We start from the raw sequence: 11,312 nt of genomic DNA, 5'->3' as shown, positions 1-11,312 counted from the left end.
AACTTTATTTTATTTTTTTAATTTTATTTTATTTTTAAACTTTACATAATTGTATTAGTTTTGCCAAATATCAAAATGAATCCGCCACAGGCATACATGTGTTCCCTATCCTGAACCCTCCTCCCTCCTCCCTCCACCGCCTTTTATTAGCTGTCTCTTCCACTGTGTGCTCCTTGATTGACCTAAAAGAATTAACACACAACTTTCAAATAACTTCCTCAGAGACAGTATAATTGTTTCCAATTGTAAACACCCCTTCTATTGTAGCTCAAAACCTATTCCCTACAAATCTTAGAACAATAATTTGTAGCATTAAAAAAACTACAAAGTATTCATTTCTGTGACCGGGATTCAGCTTTATTTAACATGTTCCATCCACCCAGTTCACTGCAGAGCTGCTGCTGCTGCTAAGTCGCTTCAGTTGTGTCCGTCTCTGTGGGACCCCATAGATGCCAGCCCACCAGGCTCCCCCGTCCCTGGAATTCTCCAGGCAAGAACACTGGAGTGGGTTGCCATTTCCTTCTCCAATGCATGAAAGTGAAAAGTGAAAGTGAAGTCGCTCAGTCGTGTCCGACTCTTAGCGACCTCATGGACTGCAGCCTACCAGGCTCCTCCATCCATGGGATTTTCCAGACAAGATTACTGAAGTGGGTTGTTGTTGTTAGAGCCCTAACTGCCAAAGTGCTGTGTTTTGAAAAGGGTTCTGACTTTTGGGTATCCCATGGTCTATAGCCCACCAGATCCCTCTGTCCATGGGATTTCTTAGGCAAGAATACTGGAGTGGCTTGCCATTCCCTTCTCCAGGGAATCTTCCAGACCCAGGGATAGAACCCAAGTCTCTCACATTGTGGGCAGATTCTTTACCATCTGAGCCACCAGTGAAGCCCGTTAACGTTAACTGAGCTCTTAAGATGGAACACTCATCCAATAGGTTTAGTGTCTTCATGAAGCGAAACACCAGAGAATTTTCTCTATGTTTCTGTGTCTCTGTGTCTTTTCCTCTATCTCTCTTCCACATGCGCCACCCTTTGTGAGGACTCATGGAGAAACCAGCCTGGGAAGAAAGAGTTCTTACCAGAACCTCACCTTGCTGGCACCCTGATCTGGGACTTCTAGCCCCCAGAACTGTGAGGAAAGAATTTTCTGTTTATTCCACTGAGTCTATTGTATTATTTTATGGCATTCCTAGCTGACAAATACAAAATAATTCATATGGAAATTTTAAAAAGAAAATGAATGAAAGGAAATTGAAAAAGTTATTGCACTTCTTTTATTTGAGATTTCACAAAACTGATCCTTTCTTCGATTTCAACATCTTATGAACTGAAAGCTTTTTTGACCTAGAGAGGGTGTTACTGCAGCCTTCTTGTTTAAAGGATAGTATAGTCCCATCACTTCGGCGAGGTTTCCTTCTGGGAGCCTGGTGACTACAGTCCACAGGGTCACAACAGTAGGACACGATTAAGCAACTAAACCACCACCACGATAGTACTTACAAACTTATGGAACATTATTGTGGAAAGGTTATAGAAGTCATGGGAGAGGCTGGCGGCATTGATAAACAAGTCTGTAAGGGATTTCCGTAAGGAGACAAACACGTCAGGACTGCAGGACGGGCATGAGTTGCCTTGGCATAGGAGCAGATTAGACATGAGCAGCAGCAGCAGCAGGCAGGACCCTGTTTAAATAAAAACATGAGCCATTCTGAGATGATTTAGTCAGCTGAGGTTATCAAATCCATCCTGTGGAGGGAAGCCTTTTCTTTCCCTGTTGCTCTGAGCAGGAGTTTGTGCTGTAGAAGCTGGGGTGGAGAAGAAGGAGCACTTTCAGTGTAAATTTAGATGGATGATGATATTTGCATAGACAGAGAGTTGGAGAAGTAGGTTACTCCCTATATTTTTGAATTGCTGCAAGAAATACTTCAGTGCTCTGCAAACATTTGGAACTTAATTCTGAGCCAGAGTGTTTAGGCCATTCTTTTAAGACAGTTTAATGTTGGGACTCTGCAGACTCTGAGCAGCAAGGCCCTCTAGGAGTTTGCAATGTTTTTACTCTACATCGACTAATGCTTGAATTTTAGACACTGAAATGACAAGAAAAGTCCAGTCGATCTGTGTGGTTTACCATCACACTGGGGTAAGAGTAAACACGTGACTGACTGATCACCACTATTGAGTACAGAGAGAATAATGAGAGAAAAAGATACTGTACCTTGGATCTGCTCACTCACTTTAGTAACCCCATGCATGTCTTTGATACTTTCACAAAAGCTTTAAAACATCTTAAAATTTGTGTTTCACAGGAACCCTGTGAGATAGCCTTAATCTTCACTATGATCATCAAGTTATGTTAACGAAGATGTGATGACTTGGAGAGGACAAGTAACTTTCCCCAGGTCCCATTAGAAGCAGATGGAGGTGACTGGGCACCAGTACACTCATCTGTTCACTTCCTGATGTCACATCACACATGCCTGTGGCCCTCAGTCTGCATGTGTGTAACCAGGATTACATCAGGAGCTATGATGACTCTGCTTAAAGAGAAAAGTATTTTGTCTTTGACTGCAAAACAGCAGTGACCCTGGAACATTGTTTTTATATGCACTTGTTCTGCTCTGTCTATAAAACACTCACTGTTACAGTCTTCGGCGATTATCAATGTGAGGGCCTGGTTCTCCTGGCTAGCCCTTCTTCTAGGCACCTTGGCAGCTCCTCTACTCTTATCCATGTTTATTCTTCTCATTATGTTTGTTTCTTCAAGAAAATAGCAAATAAATCTCCAAATGGTAATATAAGAATATTACCTGGTCAGCACCCAAGACAACATCATCGGCTCTGCAAACAAGGCCTGCCTCTTCTTGACTTTGACTTTTTAAGGACAAAATTTACCTGCCTGGTCGGGAGTACATCCTGACAACCCATGAGGCTTAGTTTTTGAACCATCTTCAAACATCTCTTTGACAGTAGAACTAGACCTTCATGCTTCCATGATGCATTGTAATATTTCAGAAATTATTCCTGGCCCTACCTTTGGCCAACAGAAGCATAAAATCATAGACTCTTGCAAGCATGATTTTAATATTACTTTTCCTGTGTGTCCTTTGTAAGTAAGCAGAATTTAAGACTGAAGTGAGCAAAAATTGAATTTGGACAAGAGAACTGATAAAATAGAGATTTTATCCTCCTGAATGAGATCTGAATATGATTCTTTTTCCAAATTACCAGAAGAGTGATAATTTAATGAAGGATAAGATATCAGCATTTAGTAGGTTTTCTCTGCTCTTAGTTTAAATGGCATGGTATCTAAGAATAAAATGAATATTTAAAATTAGGGGATGAAAATAAAAGAAGTGGTTCTCAAAAAGGAGACATATAAGTTGGAGAAATTTGGGACTATCGCTCTTATCAACTAAAGAGCTTATTGCGACAGGCAAGGAGGATAATCGCTTATATAACATAAACATATTTGTGTGCATATATTTCTCTGCATGTATTCATGTGCTATGCATAAATATATGCTTAATTCCTTCATGAAACTTTGGACCTTATAAAATTCAATTTTATAAGAGGTGGTAAATATAGCAGAATACCCTAATTCCTAATGTAATTGATCATCTATTGGTAGATGACTAACTATATGATTTTTCCTTCTGTTAAATTGTTTTTTTTAATATTTTATCTCAAATATATATTTTTTTATTTTTTAATTTAAATTTATTTATTTTAATTGGAGGCTAATTACTGTACAATATTATATTGGTTCTGCCACACATCAACATGAATCTGCCACGGGCGAACATGTGTTCCCCATCCTGAACCCCCCACCCACCTCCCTCCCCGTACCATCCCTCCAGGTCATCCCAGTGCACCAGCCCCAAGGGTCCTTATTGAACCTGGACTGGTGATTCATTTCCTATATGATATTATACACGTTTCCATGACATTCCCCCAATTGTTATTTGTGTGTTTGCTTTGGTAGCACATATAATGAAAAATTGGAATAATACTGAGAAGATTAGCATGGCCCCTGCCCAAGGATGACACACAAATTTGTGAAGCCTTCCATATTTTTCTGTAACAGCTTCAAGGGGTGGGATGGGAAGGAAGGTGGCAAGGAGGTTCAAGAGCGGGGGACATAGGTATACCTATGGCTGATTCATGCTGATGTTTTGGCTGAAAACAGTACAGTATTGTAAAGCAAGTCCCCTTCACTTAAACATCAAGAAATTCAATTCTAAAAACTGTTATTGGGGATCATATAACAGATTCAGATATCCATTGTATGACTAAAGAGGATCTGACTGGAAACTGATGATGTCAATTATCATTGAATAGGGATTCATTAACTTTATAGTTGAATGAGAAAAGTAAACTAACAAACACTACTGTCTGTGATTCAGTGTCATAGCAAGCTATAATCCTAGTCTGCGTTCGCTTTTAGGTTGTATGGTGACCAAACTTTGAAACTGAGGCTGTTCCCAGAAGCGCACAGTCGTGAGTCCTGCCCAGGGATTTTGTTCCTGATGCTGGAGGCTTCTGTTCGCTGGTCACTAAGGCCGAAATTTTCTCTGCTGAGCATTCTCTGGTCTATCATGTGCACAAGTCTTTATATTTTGGTTTTCTAATTTGATTCTCTTATTCTTTTGATCAGATTACCAAGTCCCTTGATGATTTATTTTTCAGACCCTTTTGTGCTTTGATCTTTCTGATGCTCATTAGTGTATTTGCTTCCATGTCTACCTCTCTGAGTAGTTTTCAGCATCTACATAAACCCTACCCTATTCTCTTACTGTCTGGATTTTGGCATTTAGCATCAGCATATTTTTATGAACTTCACTTTCCTTCTGGTGCGGTTTCTGGTACACAGTTTAAGCTGGTTGGCTCACATCTTGCTTGTCCGTGTTGTCTCCGAACAATTAGAGAACTCTGTTTTCTTTCTAGGCAATACTGCGCTTCGTTTTGATACCGTTGCTAATTTTCTGTGATTTCCCTTCCAGCCTCAGAAGCTTTGTCTTTCTCAATCTACTGTACCCTGAACACGATGTACTGTATGTTGTTATTACTCTTTTAAATCAATATCCACTAGTATAGCAGAGAATTAAAGGCAATATAATTGCAATAGTATTAGTAATAATACATTCCCCAAAAATGTAATCCAGTAATGCTCCCAGTTTTAAATGACTTTCTATGCATGTATTGTTGAGGTTCCCTACTCATTTTTCCATACTAGGTGTTTCAATTTTGAAAAAGAATGTAGAAAACAGTGGAGTGGAAAATTCTGAAATCACCTTAGATTTTAGATGCCTCAAGATTAAGTATGTAATTATTAGTTTGTTATAGTTAATAAGGCTATTCTGAGCGCATATAGTCAGTGTTGGGTGAGCTATTGAGTAAAGGATGTATACTGTGAACTGCATCACCAAACAGGTGATTGGAGTTAAAGAGAGCAATGCTAGGAAGACACAGGTTTTTGTTCTGGAAAGAAAAACTTACAGGGTCTATCATCTACAGTCTACTCTTCAGATTTTTCAAAACACTTACTCTTCCTTTGCTCATTTAATAATTTGGGTTGTTTGATTTCTTTTCATACTGAGTTGCATAAGTCTCTTATATATACCTGGAAACGAAGCCCTTACCAAATATGTGATTTGCAAATTTTTTTTTCATTCCATAGGTTGTCATTTCATTTTACTGATGGCTTCTTTTACTATGCAGGAGGTTTTGAGTTTGATGTGCTTTCACTAGTTTATTTTTGCAGTTCTTGCCTTTGCTTTTGATGACTGAGTTGTTTGATCTGCTTGTATTTTGGAAAGCAATCTTCTATCAGTTGCTTTATTTGCTATTATCTTCTTCCATTCTTACCAAAAGACACAGACTGGCTGAATGGATACAAAAACAAGACCCATATATATGCTGTCTACAAGAGACCCACTTCAGTCCTAGAGACACATACAGACTGAAAGTGAGTGGATGGAAAAAGATATTCCATGCAAATGGAAATCAAAAAAAAGCCAGATTGATGATCTTCATATCAGAAAAAAATAGACCTTAAAATCAAAACTATTATAAGAGATAAAGAAGGACCCTACCAAATGATCAAAGGATCAGTCCAAGAAAAACAGATAACAATTTTAACTATTTATGTACCCTACATGAGAGCACCTCAATACATAAGGTAAGCATTAACTGACAAAAAAGGAGAAATTGACCGTAACAGAATAATAGTAGGGTATGTTGACACCACACCTATAACAATGGACAGATTAACAGAACAGAAAATTAATAAGGAAACTTAAGCCTAAAAGAAAATATTAGAGCAAACAGACCTAAATGATATCTTCAACACATTCCATCCAAATGCAGAAGAATACACTTTTTTCTCAAGTGCACATGAAACATTCTCCTCATCTTGGGTCCCAAATCAAACCTCAATAAATTTAAGGAAACTGAGATTATATCAAGAATTTTCTCTGACCACAACACTATGATACTGCTACTGCTACTGCTGCTAAGTCGCTTCAGTCGTGTCCGAGTCTGTGTGAGCCCATAGGCGGCAGCCCACCAGGCTCCCCGTCCCTGGGATTCTCCAGGCAAGAACACTGGAGTGGGTTGCCATTTCCTTCTCCAATGCATGAAAGTGAAAAGTGAAAATGAAGTCGCTCAGTCATGTCTGACTCTTAGCAACCCCATGGACTGCAGCCTACCAGGTCCTACATCCATGGGATTTTCAAGGCAAGAGCACTGTTATATGATATATCAATTATAGGGAAAAAAAACTTTAAAGAACACAAACACATGGTGATTAAACAACACATTTCTAAATAATGAGTTTCTTCAGTTTACTGAAGACATAAGGGAAATCAACACATTCCTAGAAACAAAGAACAATGAAAACATGATGATCAAAAACCTAGAGGATGCAACAAAAGCAGTTCTAAGAGGAAAGTGCATAGTAATAAAAATCCGACCTCAAGAAACACATTCTATAGACAACCTAACTTTACGTATCTTTAACTCTTTTTAAATTTCTCTTATCAATGTCTTAAAGGTTTTGCATAAAATCTTTCAGCACCTTGCTTGTTTATTTCTAAGTGTTTTATCTTTATTTGATGCAATAGCAAATGGGATTGTTTTCTTTATTCCACTTTCTGATAGCTTGTTGTTGATATATAGGTAGGCAACTGAGTTTCATATATTGGAATATAATAAACATAATGTATGCTACATCTTTAAAGAATAGACATTTTCTCACAAATAAGACATCTAGATGATCAAGAGGTATATGACAAGATGCTCAGTATCACTAGTAATCAAAAGAAATGCAGATCGAAAGCACAAGGGATATATCCTCATACCTGTTTGAAAGGTTAGTACCAAAAATGTAAGAAATGACAAATGTTATTGAGGATGAGGAGAAAAAGGAGTGCTTATGCACTGTTGGTAGGGATGTATACCGGTAAACTCCCATGAACACATACTGTGGAGGTTATTCAAGAAATTTAAAAGAGAATGTTTACGTGATGCATTATCCCACTTCTGGATATATAGTCAAAGGAAATGAATTCATTGTCTCAAAGAGAGACCTGTATTCCCATGTTCATTGCAGCATTATGCACAGTAGCCTTGTTACAGAAACAACAATCTTTCAACAGGTGAATGGATTAAAACTATTTGATGTGACATATATAGGCAAATATTATTTAGCCATTAGAATTAGAAAGAAATCCTTCCATTTGTGGCAACATGGATGAAACTGGAGGGCATTACACTAAATAAAGTAAGTCAGAGAAAGACAAATACCATAGGATCTCAACTATAAGGACTTTCAAAAAAAAAAAGGGAACTCAGAGTAGAAAAATGATTGCCAAAGACTGGAGAATAGGAAAATTGGGAGAGTTTTTTTAAAGGTTGCGTATTTTATGTATAAAACATTAATAAGGTGAGGATCTAAGTTTGAGCTTCATGATTTAATCATGAGATTGAACAAGCTCTGGGAGTCGGGATGTACAGGGAAGCCTGGCGTGCTGCAGTCCCTGGGGTCACACAGAGTGGGACATGACTGAATGACTGACTGAACTGAAGAGAGTGGAACTTACCTGTGTTCTCCTCAAAAAGCAAAAGTTAAATGTGTGTGGTGATGGTAATGTTACTTAATAGAAAGGGAAACTCGTTTCTAATCCATGCACAAATGGGGGTGGACAAGATGATGGAGGGGTAGGTGGAAGTGGGGTACACCTCTCTCCACGGATGCATCAAGAACGTCTAAAGACGCAGCAGTTCTCACAGAAGACCAGGTGAATCCTGGCAGGACTCCCTGACTACTGAGAAGGAACATCCGGATCCATACAGAACTTGGTAGGACAAAGGAGAGAAGGGACAAGGAGGAAGGGGAAAGAAGGAGGAGAGCAAGTGGGACCTGCCTGCACCTGGGGGAGAGGGAGCTGAAGCGCAGGGGAGAGATCCCCACGTCCATGGCCATCCACTGGGATGGGGGAGTCATTTGAAGCAGTTGGGGAGAGAACTCACTAATCTGTGACAGTCTGAACGGAGTGAGAACCACACAGACAAGCCATGCTGCAGCCTTTCATACCTCGGACAGGGTTGTAAGTCCACTGGTGTCCACGGAAGCTGGGAGCTGGAGCCATGGGGATTGTGGAATGATCCCAGGGTGAGGACTCCTGTTGACAGTGGGGAGTCAGCCTGATGGGATGGGATGGAGGAAATCTGCTGCATGGAATGCTTCTTAAGGAAAGCCATGAGGTGTAAAGGTAGGCTTCTACTGCCTGTGGAGTAGTGCTGTCTCTTTCTCCATGCTGGTACCTGTAGGTTGAGCAATAGAGAAAGACTTCAGTGAGGGTGGTCCTTGAGTGCCTGATGGACTAAGCAATGGAGAATTTTGAATGTCTATATACATGACCCTACACCATTCTCTGTTAAATTTTGGGTTTGAGCATCGTAATGTTTTTATGAACTTAAATTTCTTCTGGTAGAGTTTCTGGTTTACAAATTAAGCTAATCCCTCACATCTGGCTCGACCTTGGTGTTTCAAGAAACTTTGAGAACCTTCTTTCCTCTCAAGGCAAAACTGCCCTTTACTTTACTACCATTGCTGACTTCCAATACTTTCACTTCTTGCCTAATATATTCTATGTCTTTCTCTATTTGCTATAAGTTTAGTAGTTTGTGTCCCTGTGTTGGTATTAATATTTATCATAAATTATGAATGGATGCAGTAGAGATCTAAAAGGACTACAGTTACAACAGTAGTAATAAATAACCCCTAAATTTTAATCCATTAATGCTCCCATTTAAAAATGGTTTTCTATCTGTATATTATTGAGCTCTCTTAATTCATTTTCCTTACTAGGTAGCTCAATTTTGAAATGAAATTTAGAAAACAATGTAGTGGTAAACTCTGGAAATTGCCTTCCTTTTGATATGCTTCATTAGTAAGGATGCAATATTAGGATTTTTTTTCCCCTGGTGGGGCTGTTCTTAGTACATATTATAGCTCACTGTGGGGTGATTGCTATTGACTGAAGAATGTACACATTGAACTGTGATTGTCAAACAAGTGAGTGGAGATGAAGAAAGTCATGCCAGGAAGGCACAGGCTTTTATTCTTCTAGAAGGAAAACTTTGTTGTGTTTCTCATCTACAGTCTAATCTTCAGATATATTGAAATTCTTACTTTCCTTACACTCCGTTAAAAATTTGGATTATTTGGGGATTTTTGCCCTTGAATTGTATGTCTGTATTTTTGGATATTAAGCCCTTGTCAAATATATGATTTGGAATATCTTCTGTCAATCTCTAAATTGCCATTTGATTTTGTTGATGTTCCTTTCTTTGGAGTCTGATGTGGTTCTACTTGTTTGTTTTGCAGTTGTTGCCTTTGCTTTTGGTGTGAAACCCAAAACTCATTGCAAAGACCGATGGCAAGAAGATTACCTCAGTGTCTTCTTCTAGGTGTTTAATCACTTAAAGTCTTATGTTCAACTTTTTAATCCCTTTTTAGTTGACTTTTGTGTATGGTAAAAGACAGGGGTACGGTTTCATTTTTTCATAGGACTATCCAGTTTTCCCAGTGCCATTTTGAAAAGCTTGTCCTTCCCCACTGGATATTCTTGGCTCCTTTTTCATAAGCTAACCAACAATATATGGGTGTGCATTTCTTTCCAGCTTCGCTGTTCTGCTCTGTTGATCTATGTGTCTGTTTTCATGCCAGAAGCAAAGCATTCTGTTTTGATTACTACAGCTTTCTAATATAATTTGAAATCAGCAACCATGGTCTCAAACTTTGTTCTTCTTTCTCAAGATCACTTTAACTCTTTGGTATTTTGTGATTTAATAAAGCAGAATAGACCAAGAAGAGATGGGAAAAGTACACAGAAGAACTATACAAAAAATATCTTAATGACCCAGATAATCACAATGGTGTAGTTTCTCACTCTGAGCCCCACATTCTAGAATGTGAAGTCAAGTGGGTCTTAAGAAGCACTGCTGCCATAAAGCTATTGGAGGTGATGGAATTCCAGCAAAGCTATTTAAAATCCTAAAAGATGATGCTAATAAGGGCTCCATTCAATATGTCATAAAATTTGGAAAAGCCAGCAGTGGCCAAAGGACAGGAAGAGGTCAACCTTGTCCCAATTCCAAAGAAGGGCAGTACTAAAGAATGTTCAAGCTTCTGAACAGTTGCAATCATCTCCAGTGCTAGTAAGGTTATGCTCAAAATCCTCCAGGCTAGGCTTCAGCATTATGCAAACCTAGAACTTCCAGATGCTCAACCTGGGTTTACAAAAGGCAGTCGAACCAGAAATCAAATTGACGACATTTGCTGGAACACAGAGAAAGCAAGGCAATTCCAGAAAAACATCTGTTTCAGTGACATCACCAGACTGTGTGGATCACAACAAAGTGGAAACTTCTTAAGAAGATGGGCATACCAGACCAACCTTACCCATCTTATGAGAAACCTGTATGCAGTTCAAAAAGCAGCAGTATACCTATGGTGAATTCATTTTGATATTTGGCAAAACTAATACAATTATGTAAAGTTTAAAAATAAAATAAAATTAAAAAAAAAAAAAAGCAGCAGTTAGAAGCAGACAAGGAATGATAAACTGGTTCAAAATTAGTGAAGGAGTCCTTCAGGCCTAAATATGGTCACCCTGCTGATTTAAGATATATGCAGAGCATGTCATGTAAATTGCAGGACCGGATGAGTCCTAAAAGATGGAATCAAGATGGCTGGGAGAAATATCAACAACCTCAGATATGTGAGTGTTACAACTCTAATGGCAGAAAGTG

General features: G+C 38.8%; 1 protein-coding gene across 1 annotated transcript in view; it reads right to left on the bottom strand.

Moving 5' to 3' along the window:
* LOC104992626 (placental prolactin-related protein 1-like) overlaps positions 1-8,644 on the bottom strand; it is a 12,232-nt gene extending 3,588 nt beyond the window's left edge. The window contains exons 1-2 of the mRNA XM_010845575.1: positions 8,590-8,644; positions 1,497-1,678 (exon numbers count right to left, since the gene is read on the bottom strand). Of these exons, the coding sequence (XP_010843877.1) occupies positions 1,497-1,678; positions 8,590-8,644 (237 nt within the window). The remainder of the gene's footprint in view (positions 1-1,496; positions 1,679-8,589) is intronic.
* Positions 8,645-11,312: the final 2,668 nt, after the last annotated feature.

Source organism: Bison bison, unplaced genomic scaffold, assembly GCF_000754665.1.
Source record: "Bison bison bison isolate TAMUID 2011002044 unplaced genomic scaffold, Bison_UMD1.0 scf7180017864220, whole genome shotgun sequence".
Taxonomy (NCBI): Eukaryota; Metazoa; Chordata; class Mammalia; order Artiodactyla; family Bovidae; genus Bison; species Bison bison.
This window is presented reverse-complemented; position numbering and strand designations above follow the sequence as displayed.